This window comes from Rhinopithecus bieti, unplaced genomic scaffold (assembly GCF_001698545.2).
Source record: "Rhinopithecus bieti isolate Rb0 unplaced genomic scaffold, ASM169854v2 scaffold_61117, whole genome shotgun sequence".
NCBI lineage: Eukaryota > Metazoa > Chordata > Mammalia > Primates > Cercopithecidae > Rhinopithecus > Rhinopithecus bieti.
Window position 1 is genome coordinate 861,627 of NW_016824934.1, and position 27,831 is coordinate 889,457.

General features: G+C 49.7%; 1 protein-coding gene across 1 annotated transcript; it reads left to right on the plus strand.

Annotated features, from left to right (window-relative positions):
- Nucleotides 1-37: 37 nt before the first annotated feature.
- On the plus strand, nucleotides 38-25,195 carry ABCG8 (ATP binding cassette subfamily G member 8). Its single transcript, XM_017862742.1, has 13 exons — nucleotides 38-185; nucleotides 4,811-4,912; nucleotides 6,753-6,909; nucleotides 13,187-13,425; nucleotides 13,946-14,078; nucleotides 14,189-14,458; nucleotides 18,180-18,342; nucleotides 18,427-18,510; nucleotides 20,291-20,490; nucleotides 20,911-20,987; nucleotides 21,645-21,912; nucleotides 23,684-23,811; nucleotides 23,896-25,195. Exons 1-13 carry the CDS (start codon nucleotides 123-125, stop codon nucleotides 24,031-24,033), a joined length of 2,022 nt encoding a protein of 673 aa, XP_017718231.1. The 5' UTR covers nucleotides 38-122; the 3' UTR covers nucleotides 24,034-25,195.
- The last annotated feature ends 2,636 nt before the right edge of the window (nucleotides 25,196-27,831 follow it).

The following is a 27,831-nucleotide window of genomic DNA, read 5'->3' on the forward strand; positions in this document are numbered from 1 at the left end:
GAATGCTGGGAGAGACGGGCCCAGGGCAGGAGGCTCCAGGAAACAGAGTGAAGACACTGGCCCTGGCAGGCAGCAGCTGGGTCTAAGAGAGCTGCAGCCCAGGGCACAGACCTGTGGGCCCCATGGCTGGGAAGGAGGCAGAGGAGAGAGGGCTGCCGAAAGGGACCACTGCCCAGGATGCCTCGGTGAGTGAGCAATGGGGAGTCATCCCAGGCCCGGTGGGCGGGCAGGAGAAATCAAACCTTTCTCTCTTCCCTCAGGAGCCTTCTGTCCTAGCACCACCCGGACAGCAAGCAGTGTGAGGACATGGCCATGGGACTGTTTCCTGCATGGCAAAGTGCTGAGGGGAACAGATTCAGGGTCCCAGAGGCCTCTGAGGTCACTTGCTGCCCTAAGAAACACTCCTTTAGGGAAATCATGTTCTTATGTGTGATGTGGGACAATTTCACTTTTTCTTTTTTCTTTTTTTTTTTTTTTTTGAGACAGAGTCTTGCTCTGTTGCCCAGGATGGAGAGCAGTGGTGCGATCTCGGCTCACTGCAAGCTCTGCCTCCTGGGTTCAAGTGATTCTCCTGCCTCAGCCTCCCAAGTAGCTGGGATTACAGGCACCTGCCACCACACCTGGCAAATTTTGAATTTTTTAGTAGAGACAGGGTTTCACCATGTTGGTCAGGCTCAAACTCCTGACCTCAGTTTACCCACCCTCCTCAGCCTCCCAAAGTGCTGGCATTACAGGCATGAGCCACTCACCTGGCCAGTTTTGCTTTTTCCAAATGAGACTCCATCATAGAAACGTGCCCACACATGCTGGGGACTCCATTGGTGTCTCCTCTGCCCATGTGGCTGTCAGGTTGGTCTCAGTAGTGAAGCGATGGGTGAGACAGGGTGACAGACGGCTTTTGTGGGAACATCAGCATGTGTTCTCTAGTTTCTGTCCTCTTGTCTCGACATATCTTCCTCACAACCTGAAAGGTCAGGTGTAAATTAAGAAATTCTAAGGCGCCTTGGGTAGAATGCACTGGTACGGGGGAACCACTTCCAGCCCAAGCCACAGCCTGTCCCCCTTTTCTGCCCCCCTCAGCTCCATCCCACTCCATGGGGCCCTCAACACCCTGGGTGGTCACCCTCCTGCCTACCTGCTGGCAGCCCTGCCCTGCACAGACGTATATACCTCTCTGGCCTAAAGGTCCTCAGGAGGTTGGGCCTGGGAGGAGGTGCACAGACCCTGGGGATGGACTTGGGGCCATTTGCACAGAGAATTCTGGCAGCTTAGGCACCTGGAGTGGTAAGTGCCCTTAACCCACACACTCTTCATGCCATGGGCAGGAGCAGCAACAGAGAAGGACAAGAGAGACCCTGCAGCAGGCAGAGCTGTGTGTGACCTAGGCTGAATGTTTCGATAAAATTCCTTCAGCCAAGAACAAGTCCTGCGTGTCCCCTCGCCAACCCTCCAGCCGCGAGCGTCAGTACATCACTCCCCGCAAGGCACAGGCTCCTCATCTCAGAACTAGAAACATGTACGCTGTGAGTTTCCTTCTTGCCTAGGCATCTGACTCAGGAATTCGATCAGAAGTTAATACGGGGAGAAATTACAATGTAGCCCAGCAGGAGCAGAGCTGGTTACCTACAAATAAACCTGCTTTTGCTTTTTTGGGTGTCGCCTGTCGGAAATTCAAGTGATGTTCTGACAGGCGTACTGATTAAGATGTCAGCCGAATAGATATTTAAGTATTTGAAAAATACAGAGAGTTTGTCAAAACCTCAGGAAGAGTCTAACAAATCCTTCCTGGGAGCCATGGAAAATATTTTAAAATGGAACAGAGGTCGTCCCCAACCCAGGCATGAATTTTCTTCCTCTGAAAGATGAGCTGCCTGTGCCTTCTGGAAGGCACAATCCCTCAGTGGTGGTTGGAGTCCGGGCTGGCCCACATCTGCCTTCCCAGCCCACAGTGAAGGGGCTTGGGGCAAACCTTGGAACAAGGAACCAGGCACCTTTCCCCTTCCTCTTATCCAGTTTCTGCTCTGCCTCCTCTTTCTGTCAGCTCCCTCCCCTTCTCAAAGTACCGCACAGCGGAACCCAGTTGGGCTGCAGGTCACCTCCACACATCGCTCCAGACTCCAAATGTCTGACCTTCCTTCCTCAGCCCCTCCTCCATGCCTAAATCCGACCTGGGGGTGTTTGGGCCAGCAGAAGTAATTTCTCAGCTCATTTACATTGTCTAATATCCCTCCTGCAGATATTTATTTTAAAAACAACAGCAAGATGCATGTTAGCCCACATGAGTCTCTTAGCAATGGATAAGATTTTTTTTTTTTTTTTTTTGACAAAGTCTCACGCTGTGGCCCAGGCTGGAGTGCAAAGGCATGATCTCGGCTCCCTGCACCTCCACCTGCCCAGTTCAAGCGATTCTCCTGCCTCAGCCTCTCGAGTAGGGTAGCTGGGACTATAGGGGTGCTCCACCATGCCCGGCTCACTTTTTTTATTATTTTTAGCAAAGACAGGGTTTCACTGTGTTGGCCAGGCTGGTCTTGAACTCCTGGCCTCAGGTGATCTGCCCACCTCAGCCTCCCAAAGTGCTGGGATTACAGGCATGAGCCACCGTGCACAGCTGGCAATGGCTAAGATTTTTTGATGATTCAACAACAACAAAAATGGGACAACGAAGCAATGTGTACAGTGATGGTGGAGAGGGCGAGTGAGGGGCAAGGCCAAAGCGCTGATCTGCCGGGAGTCCAGCATCTGTCTGAGCTGTTTTCAATCTCCCCAGGAGCTTGGGGCACAGACCTTCTTACCTCCTCTCCCCCAACCTCCCTCCTGCTTTGGGGCTTTGGCAGCTGGAGTTGAGGTGGGAATGGAACTCTGGAGTTCTACTCACTGGCTTGCTCTCTCAATTTGACAACATATTGTGAAATATTGTACACAAATCAGCTTAAAGAACTCTCATGTACACGCCACCAATTACCAAAAGCTTTGAAGCCTGATCCCGCACTCCTACTGTGTCCCCTTTCTCCTTTCATCTCTTCCCGCTCCCCAGAGATAACCCCTCTCCTGAATTAGGTGTTTCTCTTTCCCATTTTTTTTTTTTTCTGTATAATTTTGGGTCTTTATGGTGATAATTCAAACATTAAGCAATGGAAGTCACTTTGGTCTGCTGTTTTTCACGCTCTCCCAGAACTCTGGGGGTTCCCCACAGCACGCCTGCAGCATACTGTCACCGAATTTCTTTCCCTCCGCCTCCACTGACCTGGAATGTTCTTTCCAAGGACTTCTGGCCCCCATCGTTGCAGGGGTACTTAGACAAGAAGACTGATGTATGGTATTTGTTATTTTCACGTAAGGCATACTCATGTTATTTTCACCTACAGCATGTGTGTGCATTGTGTACACAGTGAAAATAAACCCATCAGCCTCCCTCTCTGCCTGATCTGTCTCGCTCCATCCTAATCACCTGTCTTACCTGCCAAAATCTAAGCTTTTGAACGGCCTTTTCATTGTCACATCCCAAATTCCAAGCCTGAAGCGTGTTCTGGGCTCTCCATAAGCGTTTGTTGGGTGCATGGTTGATTGAAGGAATGTATAGTGTGAGAATGGTAGCTTGAGGAGGAAAGTCTATGGGAACTTGTTAATGAAAATGTACTTGTTCCTGCCTGACAGAAATGTAAGAAAAATTGAATGCAGTAAACAATGGAGGTCAGGCGAGGTGGTTCACGCCTGTAATCACAGCACTTTGGGAGGCTGAGGTGGGTGGATCACTTGAGCCCAGGAGTTTGCGACCAACATGATGAAACCCTGTCTCTACAAAAAATACAAAAATTAGCTGGGTATGGTGGCGCATGCTGGTAGTCCCAGCTGCTTAGGAGGCTGAGGTGGGAGGATTGCTTGAGCCTGAGAGGTCGAGGATGCAGTGAGCTGTGGTCATGTCACTGCATTCCATCTTGGGTGATACAGCAAGACCCAATCCAAAGAAAAAGAAATGGTGGGGGACTTCCTAGTTGCTTCTTTGTTTGGGCCTCAATAATTTAAATGATTGAATTGTCAGAATAGGAGGAATTCAGGTCTGCAGATAGTTAATACCGTTCAAAGGTATCAGCTGACACCATGAAATGCTGATTTTTTAATGTACATTCAAATATACCACCACTTCAACAATAACAACATGATGATGGCGATGAGAGGCACTACCTCTCAAAGCTCCCAGCAGCATTTTCAGTCGCTTCGTTGCACGAACTCCTCATCAAAATCAGATGTGAGGAGAAGTATGCCAGATGTTAGTGAGGACTAAGAAGTTGGTTAGGACTTTTCTCAGAGTGGTGTCTTCATGAATATTGGGCATTAACTCTCGACAGCTACTTCCCTCTCATATGCTGCATGTGTCATGTCTGGTTGGCATTAGGAGATATGAAGCCAGCTGCAGGGAAAGTTAAAGGCAAAGGGTTTGCCCGCTCCAGTCAGATGTTCTCGAAGCACAGAGGTTTGTTTATAGAACTCTCTCCAGTCCAGAGTCTGGGTCTCTTTACCGTACGCCGCTTGGCTTCAGGCTCCACTAGCCTGAGGTTGAGGTTCTCTGAGGCAGGTGCCCCAGGAGAAGCCCCGAAGCTCTATCTGAAGGGAAGAGGAGATGGGCCCTTGTCAGCACTCCTATTTTCTCAAAGCTCCAAGGCTCCACCTGTGCAATCCCATCTCTTGCCAATTTGAGCTTTCAACTACGTCGGCTCTAAGAAGTTGCTCTTACCTGTCGGTTTCCTCCTTGTCTTCTCCTATGTTCTCAGCGGCTTCCAAAGGAGCCCCTCACCTGTCCTGTCTCCCACAGGGCCTCCAGGATAGATTGTTCTCCTCTGAAACTGACAACAGCCTGTACTTCACCTACAGTGGCCAGCCCAACACCCTGGAGGTCAGAGACCTCAACTACCAGGTAGAGGCACGCCTGGGTTCAAGGGGAGAGGAGCAGGCAGGGACAGCCAGGAAATTCCCCAGGTGGAATAAAAGGGTGGGTCCACCTTATAGGCCCTCCACCCCCAAGGACAGAGTCCAGTCCATATTGATGCCTCACGTGTCAGGTGCAATAGGTGTCATCAATGGCATATATCAGAGCTAGAGGTTGAGAGGCTTGAAAGAGAATGAAATTGTTGTATAAACATAAAGCAAAATGTGTGAACCTATAGAAAAATGTCTCTGGGACTCTTTTTAAACTGTATTTTGAAATAACTTTAGATTTTGGAAAAAATTGCAAAAATAATACAGTGTTTCCATATACCCATTGTCCAGCTTCCCCTAATGTTAACATCTTGCATACCCATAGTATAATTATGAACACTAAGAAATTAACAATGTACAATGCTATTAACTACAGACTTTATTCAGATTTCATCAGTTTATATATATGTGTGTGTGTATATATATATATATTCTTTTTTTGTAAAATGTACTATCCCGGCCGGGTGCGGTGGCTCAAGCCTGTAATCCCAGCACTTTGGGAGGCCAAGATGGGTGGATCACGAGGTCAGGAGTTCGAGACCATCCTGGCTAACATGGTGAAACCCCGTCTCTACTAAAAAATACAAAAACTAGCCAGGCGAGGTGGCGGGCGCCTGTAGTCCCAGCTACTCGGGAGGCTGAGGCAGGAGAATGGCGGGAACCCGGGAGGCGGAGCTTGCAGTGAGCTGGGATCCGGCCACTGCACTCCAGCCTGGGCGGCAAGGCGAGACTCCGTCTCAAAAAAAAAAAAAAAAAAAAAAAAAAGGTACTATCCCTGGAGCTTATAAAACATCCAGAGTGCAAAGACAACCACTGACCTTTCAGAGGCACCCAGGAACCCCCTGGTCAGATTCAAGGATCCATATTCCCACACCTTCCCAGGGACCCAGATGGAACACGGTGGGGCCTGGGATGGTGAACTTCAGAGGCCTGAGTCTGGCTTCCTGTGGGTGTGAGTTGGGACAAGCCAATGAGCCTTTCTCTGCTCTGCCACTTACCAGCTGTGTGACCTTGAGCAAGTTACTTAACTGCCCTGAGCCTCATCTGTAAAACAAGGATTCTGATCGTGTCTGTGTTACAGGTTTGCAATGAGGATTGAATAAGATGATGGATGTTACGTGATTAACACAATGTCTTGCACATAGTAAACATTTGATAAATTATTAGTAAATTACTATTATCAAGTGAAGACATTTTGCTTCATGTTTTGTTTTTATTTCTATACCACTATTGCACATGCCTTTCTTTTTTCTTTTTTTCTTTTTTTGAGAGTCTCACTCTGTTGCCCAGGCTGGGATGCAGTGGCACAACCTTGGCTCACTGCAATCTCTGCCTCCCAAATTCAAGTGATTCTCCTGCCTCAACCTCCCGAGTAGCTGGGATTACAGGCACCCACCATCACACCCGGCTAATTTTTGTATTTTTAGTAGAGACGGGGTTTTACTATGTTGGTCAGGCTGGTCTGGAACTCCTGACCTCAGGTGATCCACCTGCCTCAGCCTCCCAAAGTCCTGAGATTACAGGCATGAGCCACAATGCCCGGCCTGTACATGCTTTTCATTCCTCTTATCTTCAGACCTGGAAACAGCAGCTACAGGTTCTCAGCATGGATTCTGCTTCCGTGTTTGGTAAAACCTGGGTTGGGGCCTATTGCGTGTAGGTGAGGACATATCCTCTGTGGAGAGGGGCCACCTGGGGAACGAAGATGCTGAACAGAAGTTGCTGAAGCCCTCTGAACCATTCAGCTCTCTAAGGAACCTTCTGATGTCTCCCCACAGGTGGACCTGGCTTCTCAGGTCCCTTGGTTTGAGCACCTGGCTCAGTTCAAGATGCCCTGGACATCTCCCAGCCACCGGAATTCTTGTGAGCTAGGCATCCAGAACCTAAGCTTCAAAGTGAGAAGTGGGCAGATGCTGGCCATCATAGGGAGCTCAGGTACCGGAAAGGCAAATCGCTGGGCAATGGCTTCTCTCCTGGGATGCAGAATGGTCCTTTGGACAAATGGATGCTTCTTGTGGAGCTCTTTGCTGACTAGTAGAATACAGCAGAATGGTTGAGAGCACAGGTTCTGGGTCAGACAGACCTCAGCTCAAATCCTGGCTCCTCCATTTGCTGGCTTTTGTGGGTAGGTGCTGTCGTTAAGAGTCATGAGTGTGCCTCTTGTCCACCCGGGGCTGTGGCCAGAGCATCTGACTTTGGCTAACACCTGGACTGAAAGATCAGCAAACAACTTCAGCATGTGATGTTCTTTTCAGACTCCTCCAGCCATGAGGGGTATCGGTTCAGGTTGCTCCTCCGCAATCACATTCTGATTATGGCCAGAAGCCCCTGCCACATTCTCACCTCTCAGCCTCTCCAGCATCTTACTTAGCACAACCTTCACTCGTCTGCAAAGAGCCACGTTCTTGGAGTGCCTCAAATTGTCATTTCCACAGCCAGTTTTAAAATGAGAGAATGTCTGAGCTGAAAGGGGGCTTGGGGAACAGAGTTCATTCTCATTATGTTCCACCTTTCTTTCCCCTACCAGTTTGGAAGCATTTTCAGAGGAAGGTGTTCAAACTCCCTACTCCTTAGTGTGTCTAGAGTATTCTCTTGCGCGGGATCATGCGCGCACACGCACACTTCCCTCCATTTGACAGATGAGAAGCCTCAAATCCAGAGAAATTGAGGGATTCTCATAAGGACACATGTTTAATGCAGAGCTAGAACTAGAACTTTGGTTTCATGATTCTCGGATCAACGCATTTCTCCCTGGGACACCCTTACATAATGTTAGAGAGAGAATATTATATCTTTTAATTAATCATTTCCAGAGGTAGAGATTACTCAATTTTGTAAGCATCTGCTCCAAATTTTACACCCGTCTGGTAGATAAGTTCTGTTTACTGTTTAACCAAAGATCAAATGAAATCTTATGTATAAATGCACTTTGTAACTGAAACAGCACCACAGTCATGAAGTTCCTCTCACTCTGTCCCTGTCCCTGCAATCCTGACCTAAATAAGAAAAGAGTAGATCCCAGCTGGGCGCGGTGGCTCACGCCTGTAATCCCAGCACTTTGGGAGGCCGAGGCAAGTGGATCACGAGGTCAAGAGATCAAGACCATCCTGGCTAACATGGTAAAACCCCATCTCTACTAAAAAATACAAAAAATTAGCCAGGCGTGGTGGCGGGTGCCTGTAATCCCAGCCACTCAGGAGGCTGAGGCAGGAGAATGGCATGAACCCGGGAGGCGGAGCTTGCATTGAGCCGAGATTATGCCACCGCACTCCAGCCTGGGTGACAGAGTGAGACTCCATCTCAAAAAAAAAAGGAAAAGAAAAAGAAAAAAAGTAGAGCCCTCATGGGCCTACTGTTGTATTTTTATTTATAACATCTAGTAGTGTTTCTTGTTGTATCTGCTTTTTCTTCCTGAATCCAGCATCTAGGGGACACATGGGTCTTTACTTAGGGTCATATCATGGTTAATACTTCACACATACAACCCTCTAGCTGTCAGTATCCCTAATTTGTGGTTGAGGAAAGTTCAGAAAGGTTGAGCAAGAATTATATTGAATATTTGGGAGGTTGAGCCAGGAGGACTGCTTGAGGCCAGGAGTTCAAGACTAGCCTGAGCAACATAGGGAGGAGACTCCATTGATAAAATAATTTTTTTTAATTTAAAAAATTAGTTGGGCAGGGTGCCACGCCCCCGTAATCCCAGCTACTCAGGAGGAGTGCTTGAGCCAGGAGTTCAAAACTGAAGTGGGCTATGATTGTGTCACTGCATTCCAGCCTGGGCAACAGAGCAAGATCCCATCTCTTAGAAAGGAATGAATAAATTACATTGAATAGTCTCCTGGTTTTTTTTTTTTTTTTTTTTTAATTGGTTTGGTTTGGTTTTGTTTTTCTGAGACAATCTCGCTTTGTCACCTAGGCTGGAGTGCAGTATGTGATCTCAGCTCACTGTAACCCCCGCCTCCTGGGTTCAAATGATTCTCATGTCTCAGCCTTCTGAGTAGCTGGGATTACAGGTGGGTGCCACTATGCCTGGCTAATTGCTTTTGTATTTTTTGTGGAGATGTGGTTTCGCCATGGCGGCCAGGCTGATCTCCAACTCCTGGCCTCAGGTGATCCGCTTGCCTTGGCCTCCCAAAGTGCTGGGATTTACAGGCGTGAGCCACTGCATCCAGCAGCTCCTGGTAGTTTAACTATAGATTCAGTGTTGTTTGACTTCAGGTTTACTTGCCTGTGTAAAACAGAAAACATAACAACAACAACAAAAAAAAAACTTTAGACAAATAAACAGTAGAGTTATTTGAGCAAATAATGATTAATGAATCTGGCAGCGCTCAAAAACAGGACCAGTTCAGAGAGCTCCCCCAAGCAATTTGGTCAGGTGATATTTATAGACAGAAAAAGCAAGTGCTCTACAGAAATAGCTGATTGGTTACAGTTGGGTGTTCACCTTATTTATTTGAGGGTGATGTGATCAGGTGTTGGGTATGGACAGGATCTCATCAGTCGGTAGGTTGAGGCAGGTGATTGTGACTGGCTGATGCTTGGCTGCCATGATTGGCTGAGACTCAGCAACTTGTCTCAGCCAATCTCTGTCTTAAGGGAATATACTGCTAAGATAAGTTGCAGTTTGTTTACATACTAAGTTTGCTTGCAGTTTGCTCTGTGGGAACTCAAAGTATGCAGGCAGTCTCAGGCCAAATTTAGTTTAACTGAGCAACTGAAATTATTAAAATGATTTATTAGAAAGGTTCATCAACTACACTTCCTATGACTTTTACTGCCATCCCCTCCTCCCTCTGCCCAACACAAACACAAAAGAACGCTGGCCATTAATTTTTAAAATATAAAGTAAACAGCCTGGCTGGGCGTGGTGGCTCATGCCTATAATCCCAGCACTTTGGGAGGCCGAGGCAGGTGAATCACCTGAGGTCAGGAGTTTGAGACCAGCCTGGCCAATATGGTAAAACCCTGTCTCTACTGGAAAAAAAAAAAAAATTAGCTGGGCGTGGTGGCACATGCCTGTAATCCCAGCTACTCGGGAGGCTGAGGTGGGAGAATTGCTTGAACCTGGGAGGTGGAGGTTGCAGTGAGCTGAGATTGTGCCATTGCATTCCAGCCTGGGCAGCAAGAGCAAACTACTATCTCAAAAAAGAAAGAAAAAAAGAAAAGAAAACAGCCCTAGGCATTTTAGTTTCTTTTATCGATTCAGCAATATCAAAAGTGGTTTCCAATTGATGAGTTTACTGACTCGGAGATTCCAGCCATTCAGTAAAGGTCTTGAATGCCAGTGGGTGTTTTGTCTTAGTTCATGGAGGGTGTGTTAGTCCGTTTTCACTCTGCTCCAAAGAACTACCTGAGACTGGGTAACTTATAAAGAAAAGAAGTTTAATTGACTCACAGTTGCTCATGCCTGGGGAGGCCTCAGGAAACTTACAATCATGGTGGAAGGCAAAGGGGAAGCAAGGCACATCTTACATGGTGGCAGGAGAGAAGAGTGAGGGGAGGAACTGCCAAACACTTTTAAAACATCATATCTCATAAGAATTCACTTACTATCATGAGAACAGCATGGGGGAAACCTGCCTTCATGATCCAATCACCTCCCACCAGGTCCCTCCCTCGACAAGCGGGGATTACAATTTTGGATGAGATTTGGGTGAGTCATACCTTATAAAGAGTCTCCCCGGATACCACAGGTATCCTCCACTAGAAAGGCTCCCCACCACTCTCACAAAGTTTTGCTCAGAAAACGTGGACTTCCTGCTTTCTGAGTGGGAATCCGTGGTCCCTGTGAATGTTGGTGAAGTCCCCTGTGCCCCTGGAGCCTGGCTCTGAAGCTTCTCTCTCAGGTTTCTCTCCTGGCTATTTTGCTCCACTTATGTTCTCAGGGATCTTAAATGAGGTACACCCAGAGATAGTGCACAGGCCCCTTCTACCCTGAGATCCTCTGCACAGTAACCAGAGAGATCATGTGGGGAAGCTTCTTGGTTTTTGAGGTTTGCACTGGGTGCTGTGGGGCCTCCTGCAAGAAGCACATACTGTGTGGCAGGAAGGACTTATCACATGTATTGGCTCAACATGTGACAAGTTTGTTTGAACACAACTTGGAAAACTTGCTCTCCAGTAAGGAAATTAAAACTCCATCTGGGGCCGGGCACGGTGGTTCACATCTGTAATCCCAGAACTTTGGGAGGCTGAGGCAGGCAGATCACCTGAGGCCAAGATGTGAGACCAGCCTGGCCAACATGGTGAAACCCCGTCTCTGCTAAAAACACAAAAATTAGCCGGGTGTGGTGGCAGGAGCCTGTATTCCCAGTTACTCGGGAGGCTGAGGCAAGGGAATCTCTTGAACCAGGATGGCAGAAGCTGTAGTGAGCTGAGATCGTGCCACCGCACTCCAGTCTGGGCCACAGAGTGAGACCCCGTCTCCAAAACAAACACGCAAACAAGCAGAAAACACTCCATCTGGGTGAGTGGAAAGAGCTTATTCCTAGCTCCACGGTAGGAAGATGTTCTGAGCCTGAGCCCAATCCGCACTCACATCTTAAACAGCTGTCACGGAAAGAGCCTCATTGAAAGCTTTTGGAAACTAGATCCAATCTGATGCTGACTTTCTCAAATCAATAACAATTAGTACATCATTTGGAAGAGGGTGGTGTTAACTCGAGTGCAATGAATCTTTTTTTAACCTTTATTTTAGGTTTGGGGGTACACAAGTAGGTTTGTTATATAGGTAAACTAGTGTAATGGGGTTTTGTTGTACAGATTACTTAATCACCCATGTACTAAGCTTAGAATCCAAGGGATTTTTCCTGCTCCTCTCCCTCCTCCCATCTTCCACCCTCAGTTAGGTGAATCTTTTTTTTAAAAAAGAGAATTAAAAATACCACTGATGCACTTTGGGAGGCCAAGGCTGGTGGATCACTTGAGGTCAGGAGTTCAAGACCAGCCTGACCAACATGGTGAAACCCCATCTCTACTAAAAATACAAAAATTAGCCAGGCATGGTGGCAGACGCCTGCAATCCCAGCTACTCAGGAGGCTGAGGCAGGGAGAATTGCTTGAACTTGGGAGGCAGAGATTGCAATGAACTGAGATCGTGCCATTGCACTTCAGCCTGGGCAACAGAGTGGGACTCTGTCTCAAAGAAAAAAAAAAGAAAGAAAGAAAGAAAAAGTACTACTGGTGGAAAGAAGAGAGAGATGGGTATAGATACAGTCAGAACATATGTGTACACTGTGCTGTAGTTTTAAAATCGTTTCTACTTCTATTATTTCTCTATATTTTCCTCCATTATTTCTCAAAATAGATTTGGCTTTGCATTTTTAAAAGACACTCTATAAATGCTCCAAATTAGTCCTCACAAAACCAGCTTCTGAGCCAACCAACATTGAATAATGAGAGATTGCTGGCATGTTTGCCAGCCAAAAATAGTTACGTTAACACTAGCCTTGCTTGGGGAGAAAGGGCCTTGGTTGGTGGCAGGAGGGGACAAATGCTCCAGGCACCACCTGGCCCTGTGGCATCTAGGACTCTAGCCTTCTCCTGTCAGGACACCACTGGTTGGCCTGGCCTGAGCCCCCAGCGCCATCATGCCTCACAGCCCCATAGGGGTGCTCACATTGGCTGCAGACAGAAGGCTTGGAGCTCCATGTCCTGGGCCCACCCCATCTAGGTCCAGGGACTATGCCGTCTCTCCAGGGGCTGGTCACATCTGCACGGACAGAGTAGTCCAGGGTCCTGGAGAGTGTGTGGGGAGCAGTGGCTGCCAGGCTGGCCCCCACAGAAGCTCTGTTCTCAGGGATGTCTCTGGTGGCTTTGCAGGTTGTGGGAGAGCCTCGTTGCTAGACGTGATCACCAGCCGAGGTCACGGTGGCAAGATCAAGTCAGGCCAGATCTGGATCAATGGGCAGCCCAGCTCGCCTCAGCTAGTGAGGAAGTGCGTGGCCCACGTGCGCCAGCACGACCAGCTGCTCCCCAACTTGACTGTGCGAGAGACCCTGGCCTTCATTGCCCAGATGCGGCTGNGCTTGGAGCTCCATGTCCTGGGCCCACCCCATCTAGGTCCAGGGACTATGCCGTCTCTCCAGGGGCTGGTCACATCTGCACGGACAGAGTAGTCCAGGGTCCTGGAGAGTGTGTGGGGAGCAGTGGCTGCCAGGCTGGCCCCACAGAAGCTCTGTTCTCAGGGATGTCTCTGGTGGCTTTGCAGGTTGTGGGAGAGCCTCGTTGCTAGACGTGATCACCAGCCGAGGTCACGGTGGCAAGATCAAGTCAGGCCAGATCTGGATCAATGGGCAGCCCAGCTCGCCTCAGCTAGTGAGGAAGTGCGTGGCCCACGTGCGCCAGCACGACCAGCTGCTCCCCAACTTGACTGTGCGAGAGACCCTGGCCTTCATTGCCCAGATGCGGCTGCCCAGAACTTTCTCCCAGGCCCAGCGTGACAAAAGGGTAACTGGCCCCAGTGGTGACCCCCAGGGTCCAAGAAGCCACAGTGTCCATGCCCCCCTCTTCCCCTGCTGCCCTGCCTCAGGTCCCAGCCACAGGTTGAGTTTGAACAACTCAGCTTGCGGTCCACCCGCCCTGGGCTGCAGCCTGCCCTCTACCCTCCTTTCAAACCCCACAGCCTGCCAGAAGCTAGCTCAGTCCATTGGTTCCCTTCATTGCACTTTTTAAGATGTGGGATGAGTGTATTTGTTTGTGTGTTTTCTGGGCCTCCATGTGGGTAGAGAGCCATGGTCCCCAGTACACGGCCATGTTCCTAGCATATGCCCGGCACATCTAGGCTGCTCGGGACCTGTGGAAAGAATAGGGGGAACCAATGTTGCAGCTTGGAACTCAAGTGCGGGAGCTGTCTCCCTTCACTTTCAAACCCAGCCAGGGGAGCAGTTGCCTTTATCCTTGGGGTCACAATGTGTCCAGCCCTGAAGGAGGCCCCTGGGGTGGTCTCAAAACTCCTTCTGGCCCACAGGTGGAGGATGTGATCGCGGAGTTGCGGCTTCGGCAGTGCGCTGACACCCGCGTGGGCAACACGTATGTGCGAGGGGTGTCGGGGGGCGAGCGCAGGAGAGTCAGCATTGGGGTGCAGCTCCTGTGGAACCCAGGTGAGGGCCTAGGGGGCAGATGGGGGCAGAGGGACCTGTGTGGTCCCCTCAGGCTTGGCTTAGTCTGGCCAGAGCCCCACCGACTCACCAGGCTCCTCTCTGTTGGGCAGGAATCCTCATTCTCGACGAACCCACCTCTGGGCTCGACAGCTTCACTGCACACAACCTGGTGAAGACTTTGTCCAGACTGGCCAAAGGCAACCGGCTGGTGCTCATCTCCCTCCACCAGCCTCGCTCCGACATCTTCAGGCTGTTTGATCTGGTCCTTCTGATGACGTCTGGCACCCCCATCTACTTAGGGGCAGCCCAGCACATGGTCCAGTATTTCACAGCCATTGGCTACCCCTGTCCTCGCTACAGCAACCCGGCTGACTTCTATGGTGAGTCCCCAAGGCCAGCAGCCAGGGACCTGGCACATGGGGCCTCCCCGATGCTTCAATCCTGCCCAAGCTTGCTACAGAGATTCAGGGGAGAAACTCCCAGAGGTTTCAGGAGAGGAGGAGCAAGGATGGGGAAGAACAGGGGGTGGTTTGCCAGCTGTCAAATGCTAGATATGAGGGCCCGGAAATAGAAGCTTCTGACAAATAGCCACCCTTCTGTGCATGATAGATGAGAAACTTGCAAGCTCCAAAGATGGGAGGGCATAGAATCCAAGAGGGTGGGGATCAATAAAGATCAGAATTTTTATTCAGACTCGGTAGGGAAACAACTTTTAAGGTCAAGAAGTCACCAGATCTTAAAACATGCCCTGGTGCTCCCACAGTGGCAGGGAGTCTGAGGGTGCAGGGTGGCAGAGGGGGGCCCAGGGTGGTGGCCTTGGCCAGAGAATCCCTAGATATGAAAATTGCTCTGGCAGCCCCAGACTTACCCTTTGCTTGGCTCCTGAACCCTCAGCATATTACACTCATGGAGCGTGAGCCACTTCCTTCATTCTGCAGGGGACAGTTGCCTTCCCAGGTACCTGGCCTGAAATCCTGAGTGCTGAGGAAGGGCATGGCTGCTGGACAGGCGGCATTGTTGTACCAGGTCCCGGGGAGGCAGCTGTCATGGCTTGTCCTGTAGGTCACTTGAGCCCTCAGCTTCCACCCAGGCTGGCAAGCTGTAGCAAGGACCCCACCAGTAAACAGGACAACAGTGATCATCTTGAAGGCAAACACGGGGCCCAAACATGCCAGGCCCAGAGGGTCTCCTGTTTGACTCTCAAACTCCTGCCACGCCAAGGCCATCTCCATCTTTACAGATGAGAAGCCTGGAGCCTGCAGAGCTAAACACCTGCTCCAGCACAGCTGTAAGGCACAGAACTGGGACTGGTGCCCAGCCCTGGCCCTGACTCCTCATCCAGCTGCCCACACCCTCCTCCTAGTGTCCCAAGTTCTCCACCATCCTTACCTCAGGAGGACAGGCCGCCCCTCACCCTATGTACTCACATTCTGCACGAACTCACAGAAAGGTCACCTCCCTCCCTGTGCTCAGGTGGCAGCCTGGCTTCCTGACAGTGTGTCATTCTCAGGCCAGCTATCCCCAGAATAGGGGCCAAAGGGCACCTGCCAGCCTGGCCACCAGGGAATAATTTTAAGTAACCCTAGAGAGGGGTTACCAGAAGTCAAGTGTCCACAGCAGACCTGAAAACTCTTTTTTACATTTTATATGGTTACTGTAGGGGGCTCTGGACTACAAGCCCTGGGGCAGGAACCCCTCACCAACCTGGGATGCAAGAGCTACACGGGGCCTGGGGTGCCCAAAAATCTGATGTTTTGAGCCACAGTGCTGCACACTGGGGGGCCACATCATGGTTTATAAGACCACACCTAGACATTATCTTGTCTTGAGATGTGTTATGAAAAGGGGAGGAAGGGCCGGGTGCAGTGGCTTACACCTGTAATCCCAGCACTTTGAGAGGCCGAGGCAGGCAGATCACCTGAGGTCAGGAGTTTGAGACCAGCCTGGTCAACATGGTGAAACCCTGTCTCTACTCAAAATATAAAAATTAACTGGGTACAGTGGCTCATGCCTATAGTACCAGCTACTTGGGAGGCTGAGGCATGAGAATTGCTTGAACCTGAGAGGTGGAGGTTGCAGTGAGCTGAGATCGCGCCACTGCACCCCAGCCTGGGCAATAGAGTGAGACTCCATCTCAAAAAAAAAAAAAAAAAAAAAAAGAGGATATGGGAGGAGGGAAGGGGGAGAGAGAGGAGTAGGTCACCTCTAGCCAAGCCAAGGCTCTGGGAAAGGAATGGAGGGAGGATGGGCAGGCATGCATGGGTCTAGACTGAGCTGGGTATAGGGAGATCCTGGCTGTGGCTGGGCTCAGTTTGCCTTTTCTGGCATTGCCAGGGCCTTGGAGATAGAAGGCAGAGGCACTGCAAGAGGATGGCTGTGGTGTGGGGCTGCCTGGTGCTCCCCACAGGTTAGCATCCCTGGGATTTAGGAGGCAGGGCTGATCAGCTTGGGTCTCCAGCCGAGTGTGCTGTCTCCCTCCTGGGGCAGAGCAGCAGACCAAGGGGACAGTGATAAATCTACCTGAAGTTGTCCAGTCCCTGGAACCCTCCAGCCAGACATCCTCCTGCTTTGGGCAGGCTGTCTGGGAAGCCAAGTTATTAATTTTCAGTGAGAGAGAGAACTCTCACTATCTGGATAGAACTCTCACCATATGGATAGAACTCTCATTATCTGGATAGAACTCTCTCTGGATAGAACTCTTAATAACTGGATAGAACTTTTGCCGTCTGGATAGAACTCTCACTCTCTGCCTGGATAGAACTCTCATTATCTATCTGTATAGAACTCTCACTCTCTGTCTGGATAGAACTCCCACTCTCTAAATAGAACTCTTACTAACTGGATAGAACTTTCACCATCTGGATAGAACTCTCATTATCTGGATTGAACTCTCACTCTCTAGTTAGAACTCTCACCATCTGGAGGCCGGGCGCAGTGGCTCAAGCCTGTAATCCCAGCACTTTGGGAGGCCGAGACGGGCGGATCACGAGGTCAGGAGATCGAGACCATCCTCGCTAACACGGTGAAACCCCGTCTCCACTAAAAAAAAATACAAAAAACTAGCCGGGTGAGGTGGCAGGCGCCTGTAGTCCCAGCTACTCGGGAGGCAGAGGCAGGAGAATGGCGTAAACCTGGGAGGCGGAGTTTGCAGGAAGCTGAGATCCGGCCACTGCACTCCAGCCTGGGCGACAGAGTGAGACTCTGTCTCAAAAAAAAAAAAAAAGAAAGAAAGAAAGAAAAGAGAACTCTCACCATCTGAATAAAACTCTGTGTGGGAATAGAACTCTCACTCTCTGGATATAATTCTCTCTCTCTGGATAGAACTCTCACTCTCTGGATAGAACTCTCACTATCTATCTGGATAGAACTCTCACTATCTATCTGGATAGAACTCTCACTATCTATCTGGATAGAACTCTAACCATCTGGATAGAACTCTAACCATCTGGATAGAACTCTCACTATCTGGGTAGAATTTTCCCCATCTGGATAGAACTCACTATCTATCTGCATAGAATTCTCACTCTCTGTATAGGACTCTCACGATCTATCTGTATAGAACTCTCACTATCTACCTGGATAGAACTCTCACCATCTGGATAGAGCTCTCACTCTCTGGATAGAACTCTCACTAACTGTGAACCCAACTACTCAGCCTCCCCCTGACCAGCCCAACTTCTCCCCATGGAGGGGCACTGAGTCCTCATCAAAAGCTTCCTGGACAGCTAGAGTTGGAGCCAGAGCATGATTGTGACGTGGCCCTTGGCTCTGAAGGCTCTTGCTCTGTCCTAAGATATCCTCAAAATGAGCCTGGGTAGTAGGACTTGGGTGAGGCCTCTGCTGTTGCCCATTTTTTGATCCACTGCCCTTCCCCTGAGGCTTCTGCAGATGTGGTCAGGCCTGGCAGGGTGAAGGCCCAGCCCTTGGGGTCCCTCTGCCTCTCTCTGCTCTGCCCCTTGCTTCGTGGCTGAAGGTGGAGAGCATGTCCCAGAGCCCCACGAGGGGTGATCAACATTGTGAGCTGGGCGTGCGCCAAGCTCCTCACCTGGGAGCAGGTGCCAGGGAACAGGCCACCTATGACTCCACATCCCCTGCTTGCAGTGGACCTGACCAGCATTGACAGGCGCAGCAGAGAGCGGGAAGTGGCCACCAGGGAGAAGGCTCAGTCACTTGCAGCCCTGTTTCTAGAAAAAGTGCGTGACTTAGATGACTTTCTGTGGAAAGCAGAGACGAAGGATCTTGATGAGGACACCTGTGTGGAAAGGTAATGTGGCGGGCGGCTCTGAGAGGAGAGCTCCCTGCAGAAGGTGGCTGCCCCCATGACCTGGCCACATCTTCTGCCTCCCAGCAGCCTGACCCCACTAGACACCAACTGCCTCCCGAGTCCTACGAAGATGCCTGGGGCGGTGCAGCAGTTTACCACACTGATCCGGTAATTATCTGTCTTTTTATTACTGACCCCCTGCCCCACCAAGTCTTTGTATATCACATTAAGCCTTTTCTATTTAAGTGAATTTAAAGGAGAAAATGAGAGAGAGAGTCATTTGAAAAAACAGCATCCTGGCCGGGTGTGGTGGCTCAAGCCTGTAATCCCAGCACTTTGGGAGGCCGAGACAGGCGGATCACGAGGTCAGGAGATCGAGACCATCCTGGCTAACACGGTGAAACCCCGTGTCTACTAAAAATACAAAAAACTAGCCGGGCGAGGTGGTGGGCGCCTGTAGTCCCAGCTACACGGGAGGCTGAGGCAGGAGAATGGCCTGAACCCGGGAGGCGGAGCTTGCAGTGAGCTGAGATCCGGCCACTGCACTCCAGCCTGGGCGACAGAGGGAGACTCCGTCTCAAAAAAAAAAAAAAAAAGAAAGAAAGAAAAAACAGCATCCAGTGGGGCGTGGTGGCTTATGCCTGTAATCCCAGCACTCTGGGAGGCTGTGGCGGGTGGATCACTTAAGTTCAGGAGTTCAAAACCAGCCTGGCAACATGGTGAACGCCCGTCTCTGCAAAAAATTACAAAAATTAGCCAGTTAGGGTGGCATGGGCCTACCTGGTAGGCTGAGGTGGGAGGATTGCTTGATTCCTGGAGGTGGAGGCTGCACTGAGCCGTGATTGCACCTTCACTCCAGCCTGGGCAGCAGAGCAAGACCCCATCTCAAAAAAAGAAAACAACATTGTTGGGACCAGCACTAATCTTCAAGGTGACACAGAACAGCCCTATTGCTTTTATTCTTTAAACAAAATTAAGACAACCTCACCAGCTGGAAGATCGTATAAATAGCATAGGGTCATTGAGAAAAATGTAGACAATAAGAGAGAATCTCTAGCAAAAAGGGAAGTCCCAGTCACACCAGCCCTCAAAGAAAACCAGACGGCACTATGTGGCGTGTGTCTTTCCTGACGTTTCCATACACACACATGTTTTTAAACGTAGTGGGATCATACTCTGCATGCTGGTTTGTAGCCGGTTTCTTTTCAGTGAGGGCAGCTCTTCTACCTGTTGTCTGATTGGGTCTTCCTCGGCATTCCAGTCAATCTAGCCATAATCACCCACCCGTTAAGTCCATCTTGATGGCCAGATTATCTTCCGGCTTTTACTACTACAAGCAACGAGGCAGCAGACATCATTGAGCACACATCTCTTTTTTTTTTTAAAACACAGAGTCTATCTCTGTCACCCAAGCTGGAGTGCACTAGGGTGATCTCGGCTCACTGCAGCCTCCACCTCCCAGGTTCAGGTGATTCTCCTGCCTCAGCCTCCCAAGTAGCTGGGATTACAGGTGTGCGCCACCATGCCCGACTAATTTTTTGTGCGTTTTAGAGATGGAGTTTCTTCACATTGGCCAGGCTGGTCTTGATCTCCTGGCCTCAAGTGATCCACTTGCCTCAGCCTCCCAAAATGCTGGGATTACAAGCGTGAGCCACCATGCCCAGCCTATCTGTACATCTTCACGGACCTAATTGATTTTTTCCTGGGGATCATTTCTTTAACATTGCCAAGCTGATACATTATGACAAAAGTAACAACCATTTATTGAGTACCTACAGTGGGACAGATGCTGTCTCTGATTTAATCCTCAGAGCAGCTCTAGGAGGCAGGTATTACCGTCCCCATTTTGCATATGAGAAAAATGAGGCGTACCGAGACTGTGACATTCCCAAGGTCACAGGGCTGGTGTATGTTGTTGCCTGAGCATCTCTTCCTTTTGGTTTTTAAGTCGTCAGATTTCCAACGACTTCCGAGACCTGCCCACCCTCCTCATTCACGGGGCAGAGGCCTGTCTGATGTCACTGACCATCGGTTTCCTCTATTTTGGCCACGGGAGCATCCAGCTCTCCTTCATGGATACAGCCGCCCTCTTGTTCATGATCGGCGCCCTCATCCCTTTCAATGTCATTCTGGATGTCATCTCCAAATGTGAGTGTGGCCACTGGCGTGGCCACGCAGTACCTCAGCCACCTCTGAGCTGTGTTCCTCTGAGCTCTGGGTTTGATTTCATTGTGATTATGATATACAAGACAATCATGTTTTTAAAGTTTGCATGTTAATATTAGTATGCAGATGAAAGCAAATTACCGAGTCTTAGCTGTTCCTATCCTAGCAGGATTTATATTTGACAGCAGAACACGAGCTACAGACTTGCAAAACCTGAAGAGCCTCATCAGACATCTAAATTAGGGTGGCTTTACTGTGCTACTGTGCCTATTTTTTAAAAAAACATAAGAGACTTGGGCAGTATGATAACTACTTTGAATTGTATTAAGAGAATCTCCAAAACAGAAACACTGTAGATTTATTCTACTTTTTCATTCTCTTTTCCTTTCCCTTATTTTTTAGGTTACTCGGAGAGGGCAATGCTTTACTATGAACTGGAAGACGGGCTGTACACCACTAGTCCATATTTCTTTGCCAAGGTGACTGGGCAGGGTTGAGAGCAAGTGCCCCCCACCCACCAGGGTGGAGGCAAGTGTGGAGAAAACACTGCTACAAGGAAGCCTTTTCTGAACCATGGGGCTATGGGTCATGTGAAGTCGCAGATGCCACCAGATGTCACATTGTCTAGGGGAGTTTCAGAGACTTGAACTTTTATTTTAAACATTTACCAAAACACCAGGATTGTGGACCAGGAATGATAGTTTTCTGGTCAGAAGGAATCTAAAAAAAAGAAATCCTCATTGTATTTTACCTCTTCGGAGCCTCACTGTGGCCCCCGAGCAGGCCAGGCAGGCGTTCCCAGGAAGCAGAGGTTCAGAGAGGCTACATGGCTCTCCAAGACCACATAGCTACTTGGTCTGGTCAGGGAGAGTAGGGACTTGAAACCAGGTCTTAGGACAGCAGGTGCCCAGTGCTGCCCTGGGGGAAACAGGCTGAACTGCCCTAGAGGGAACCCTTGGCATCTGCAAGGGGGAAGCCAGCACTGAGCGTATCGGGTCCCAGCACACCCTCCTGCCACAGCCTCATCATCACCAGGAGGGAAGGTTGCCACTGGGGGGTGTAGATACTTTTAAACGTTTATAATAATGGCAGTGAAGGTGCTGGCTTCATATCCTTGCAAGGGCTGTTCTTTGCAGATCCTCGGTGAGCTTCCGGAGCACTGTGCCTACATCATCATCTATGGGATGCCCACCTACTGGCTGGCCAACCTGAGGCCGGGCCTCCAGCCCTTCCTGCTGCACTTCCTGCTGGTGTGGCTGGTGGTCTTCTGTTGCAGGATTATGGCCCTGGCCACTGCGGCCCTGCTCCCCACCTTCCACATGGCCTCCTTCCTCAGCAACGCCCTCTACAACTCCTGCTACCTCACCGGGGGCTTCATGATAAACTTGAGCAGCCTGTGGACAGGTGAGGCCTGCACCCCGGGCCTGGGCCAGCTTTGTTAGGCCTCATGCGGCTGGATGAAGCCTGCTTTCATCCGGAGATGGACACTCGTCACTTGGATCCAACTTAAGGCTGGTCCTTCTGGAAGCAGAGGCCTTTGCCCACTGTCCTGGAGGCCAAAGGAATGATTTCATTAGAGATTCCAGATGCACCTCCTCCTATCCCATAGTCAATACCCAGAAGTCACCCTTGACTCTTTCTCTCCCTCTCCACATCCACCTGTGAGCCAGGTCGATTCTGCCTTGGGTTTCTCTGAAATGTCTGCTTGGCTGTGTCCCCATCCCTGGCTGCCATCGTTTAAGCCTGGGCCCCTGCCGTAGCCTGGTCTCTGTGACCTGGGCCCCTCCACATCCCTCTCGACTCAGCCATGCAGAGTGAGCTTTCCAAGGTGCAAACCCATGCCCCTCTTTGTTCAAATCCTCCCAGGGCTGCTCAATCCCTGCAGCCTCCCCAGCTTTCTGAAGCCCCCAGCACACCCCACCCTCTCACCTCTGAGCCAGCCAGCTGTTGTCTCCGGGAATGTCATGCCCTACCTTCCATGGGGCCTCGCTTCTGCCAGGGCTTTCCTGACGCATCCAGGCAGGGCTCACTGCCTCCTTTTCCTCCCCGTACCATGCCACCTCCATAGGATCAGGGCACAGGCTCCATCGTCTCTGGTGTGGGGCCGCTGAGTCTCCTCAGCCCGCACAGTCCATGAAGCTCAGCACATGCAGGGGTGCCTCATCACATCCCTCTTGAGAATTGCTATGGATCAAACGTGCGGGTGACCTCGTGGCCTCTCAGCTCCCTCAGCCCCAGTCTGTGTCCCCAGCATCCCCTCTGCCCTTTTGCCCCTTGGTCTCTCTCCCCTCCTTGCTCATCAGAGAACTTGGGCCAGAGCCACCACGGCCCTGTCTCAGAGAGTGGAATGTGCCCTTGTGCAGGTGGGAGAGACTGTGGGAATGTGGGGACACCATGGGAACATGGGGAGACTGTGTGAATATGCAGGAGACTGTGTCAATATAAAGGAGACCATGGGAATACGGGGAGACTGTGAGAATATGAGGAGACTGTGGGAATATGGGGAGATGGTGAGAGTATGGGGAGACTGCAAGAATATAGGGAGACCATGGGAATATGGGGAGACTGTGGGAATATGTGGGAGGCTGTGGGAATATGGGCAGATCATGTGAATATGGGGAGACCATGGGAATATGGGGAGACCGTGGGAATATGGGGAGACTGTGGGAATATGGGGAGATCATGTGACTATGCAGGAGACCATGTCAATATAGACAGTGGGAATATGGGGAGACTGAGAATATAGGGAGACCATGGGAATATGAGGAAACTGTGTGGATATGGGGGAGACTGGGAATATGGGGAGATGATGGGAATATGGGGATACCATGGGAATATGGGGAGACTGTGAGAATATGAGAAAACTGTGAATATGGGGGAGACTGTGGGAATATGGGGAGACCGTGGGAATATGAGAAGACTGAATATGGGGGAGACTGTGTCAATATAAAGGAGATCGTGGGAATATGGGGAGATCATGCAAATATGGGGAGACCATGGGAATATGGGGAGACTGAATATGTGGGAGACTGTGGAAATATGGGGAGATCATGCAAATATGGGGAGACCATGGGAATATGGGAAGACTGTGTGAGTATGGGGGAGACCATGTGAATATGGGGAAACCGTGAGAATATGAGGGAGACCTGTGAGTAACGAGGCTCTCTGTTTCCAGTGCCCGCGTGGATTTCCAAAGTGTCCTTCCTGCGGTGGTGTTTTGAAGGGCTGATGAAGATTCAGTTCAGCGGAAGAAATTTTAAAACGCTTCTCGGGAACTTCACCATCGCGGTCTCCGGAGATAAAGTAAGCGGGGAGGCCTCGGGTTCTAAATTATTGGACGTCCGGCTGCCCATCATTCTAATTAGCCCACTGCATGTCTATCTCCAGATCCTCAGTGCCATGGAGCTGAACTCGTACCCTCTCTATGCCATCTACCTCATCGTCATTGGCCTCAGCGGTGGCTTCATGGTCCTGTACTACGTGTCCTTAAGGTTCATCAAACAGAAACCAAGTCAAGACTGGTGATTCACACCAGGCGCCTGCCCGCTGGTGGGGGACCTGAGCAGACTCTTCAACTGTACTCCCTCCTCAGGACCCCCTTCCTGGGGACCGTGAAGACAATGACCCTACAGATGCTCAGCTACATCCGGCCCACGGTGCTGCAGTGGCACAGACCAGCCACAGGATGGCAGTAGAATAAAGACAGTCGAAAGGGATTTCTGCTCACTGGCAGGAGACTGCGATGACTGGGAGTGAGAAAACCTGCACTCGGTGGCACCTACAACGTTGCTAATTTATTTCCTTTTGATATGCATTTATATAGGCAACTTGATATAGGATGGGAGCAAACTAGGAATGAATTGAGTAGCTAGACTGTGCAGGAATTGTTGGAACCCGGAGGGAACAGTAACAGTAGCTAGCAGATTTGCCTTCATCTTCCAGGGGCCCCACACTCTGTGGTGAGCCACTATCAATACAGAAAGTGACCTAAGATGTACCAGCAAGATGCCATCCCTTCTTTTTGTGTGGGGTCATGGGCTCCAAAAGCCAACGTGAACAATTAAAAATTTATTGAGCATCTACTCTGTGGCAGGTCCTTGCAAAAACACTTTAGGTGGACAATCCTTTGAGGTAAGTGGTATCCCATTTTATAGGTGTGAAAACTGAAGCAAAAATTCATTTTCCCAAGGGCACATGGATACTTTGTGGTGGAGTCATGTGGGGGTCAGAAAAGCCTTTGAGGCCTTTGGAGTTAGAGGGCAGAAGGCAAGGCCTGAGCTGCTGTAAGGCTTAGGAGTTCAGGAAGGCTCCAGAAGATAAATGGGGTCTGTAGAGGCTGTGTTAACTCAGCCAGGCTTGTTAGAGTTGCATTTCACTGACTGATATGGTCTGGCTCTGCGTCCTCCCCCAAATCTCACCTTGAATTGTAATAATCCCCACGTGTCAAGGGCGGGACCAGATGGAGATAATTGAATCATAGGGGTGGTTTCTCCAATGCTGTTCTGAGAGTGAGTTCTCCTGAGATCTGATGGTTTTATAAGGGGCTTCCCTCTTCGCTCAGCTCATTCTCTCTCCTGCTACCTTGTGAGGAGGTGCCTCCCACCATGACTGTTAAGTTTCCTGAGACCGCCCCAGCCATGCTGAACTGTGAGTCAATTAAACTTCTTTTCTTTATAAATTACCCAGTCTTGGGTATTTCTTCATAGCAGTGTGAGAGCAGATGAATACACCGACGCTGCCTGGGTTTCAGGGCCAGCCTTGAACCTTTCACAGTGGCCAGAGGATGGGATGGCAGAGGCCTAGGTTGCACACTTCATGCCTGAGTGTTGGGGACTATCTGACTCAAAACAGGTGCACAGAGGGCAGGAGAGAATGTTCTCAAAGGAAAATTAGAGTTTAGAATCAAAAGAAGGGGAAGATGGGTGTTTGGGAGGCAAATAGCAAGTGCTCTTCATAGGTTCACTAGAGCCGCGTTAATCCAAGTATTGTCCCTGGGCCAGCAGAAAGGGCACAGCTGGAGCTGATTGGATAGGTCCCATGAGCCTCAGGCCCCACCCAGGCTCAGTGAGTCTGCATCTTAAGAAGACCCCCTGGTGATCTGTGCAGATTCAAGTACGCTGCCCTTTTCCAAAGCATCTGCCACACTCAGGATGCTTGCACGGTCACGCTGCCACCATCCAACCCGCAGACCCCATTCCTGAGATTCACTGGGTGTTCCTATCATGTCCTCTATAGCAAGAGGATCTAGATCAGAATCAAGCCTTGGATCTAGTTCTCAAGTCTTTTTGGTCTCTTTCAGTTTAGAACAGTTAGTCAACTTTCCTTGACTTTCGTGACCCTGATACTTAATTTTGAAGACTGTCTCTCAATTTGGGCTTATCTGGTGTATTTTCATGATTAAGCTCAGATCACACACTTTGGGCAGGAGTGTCACAGAAGTGATGTTGTGTTCTGCCCAGTGAGGCACATGATTTCAACTTGTCCCATACCAACAACGTTCACTTTGATCACTTGATTAAAGGGGTGTCTGCTAGGCTTCTCCACAGCCAAGTTACTATTTTCTCTCCCTTTATAATTAATAAGCATTTTGTAAGTGGGTACTTTGAAACTATGTAAACTTTCCATATATTCATTTTAAAATTTCGATCGATGTAAACTTGTGGTTTCCCATTGTATCCAGTGGATTACAACCCTTTACTATTGTGATTAATTCTGATGCTCAGCTTGTCCCTGATTTGGCCATTGGGAACCCCGTCGAGCTGGCTTCTGCATCCTTTTGACATGTCCTCATCATCCTTTAAGGGCTGAAACAACCAAGAGTTTCAGGCTCTTTTTTGTTTTTTTTGTTTTGTTTTGTTTTGTTTTGGTTTTGAGGCAGTATCTCACTCCGTGGCACAGGTTGGAGTGCTATGGTGCAATCTCGGCTCACTGCAACCTCTGCCTCCCAGGTTCAAGTGATTGCCTTGCCTCAGCCTCCCAAGTAGTTGGGATTAACCACCACACCTGGCTAATTTTTGTATTTTTAGTAAAGACAGTGTTTCACCATATTGGCCAGACTGGTCTTGAACTCCTGACCTCAAGTGATCCACCTGCTTCGGCCTCCCAGAGTGTTGGGATTACAGGCATGAACCACGGCACCTGGCGTCACAGGTTCGTCTTGTATTTTCCTATCCCAGACCTGGAATCAGATGTTTCTCCAGAGAATCTCGGTTCCTCTTAGTGGAAAATGGTATTTAGAAGCCAAGGTTTTAGTGATAAGTAAGCTCATTGCTTTTGGAACATCTCTGCTCCCAGGCTGTCTCAGTGAACAGAGTTAGGGTGTGTGTGTGTGTGTGTGTGTGTGTACGTGCGTGCATACATACATACCTAACTACACATGAGTTTACTCTGATAAAACCCAATTCTAATCCAGCAACACAGAGCTGATCCTTGGTTCTTCCCTCTTCTCTAATTGTGAGAAACCTGGCTTCCATTACCCTTAGGTTATTTACTCATTTGATTAACCGCCTGCATGTAAGTAATCTCTTATCTACACTGCCACGCCTTCCCCTGTATAGACATCCTGCCTACCCTGCTCAGGCTCCAGCTCCCACGTCCAGCTTTCCCTGAGTCTGCAGCTGTCTCCCTCACCCTCCCCTGGCCCACCACAGCTTCCCCCCACCTCCCTGTCACTATGGTCCCCTAATGGCGTTAGGCCTGAATGAAGAAGGGGAAGGATAAAGAGGACATTGGTATCGTTCCTTAACTCCCCCAGGTAATTCTAATGTGCAGTGATTGACAGCCACTAAGATACATCACCTGACTTTGTAAGTTTACTATTCAGTCTGCAAAGGGTTTTGGTAAATCAGTGGCTCTGTCTGCTGGGCTGCAGGGGAAAAGGGCAAAGTGCAAAGGCAAGAGAGATGGAGAAACTACAGCAGCTGCCATTTATTTGTGTTTTTTCTACAGCTGTGGTTCTCCACCCTGGTTGCCTATGCTGGAGCTTTAACAAGGCCAATGTGGACCCATTGCCCAGAGATTCTGATCCCATGGGTCTGTTTTGTTTAAAATGCTCTTCAAGGCATTGTGAGGCCAGGGAAACAAAGAACCAAGACTCAGCTGGGTGCGGTGGCTCATACCTGTAATCCCAGCAGTCTGGGAGGCCGAGGTAGGCAGATCACGAGGTCAGGAGATCAAGACCATCCTGGTCAACATGGCAAAACCCTCTCTCTACTAAAAATACAAAAATTAGCTGGGCGTGGTGGTGCGTGCTTGTAGTCCCAGCTACAGGCTGTTGAGGCAGGAGAATCGCTTGAATCCGGGAGGCGGAGTCTCTGCAGTGAG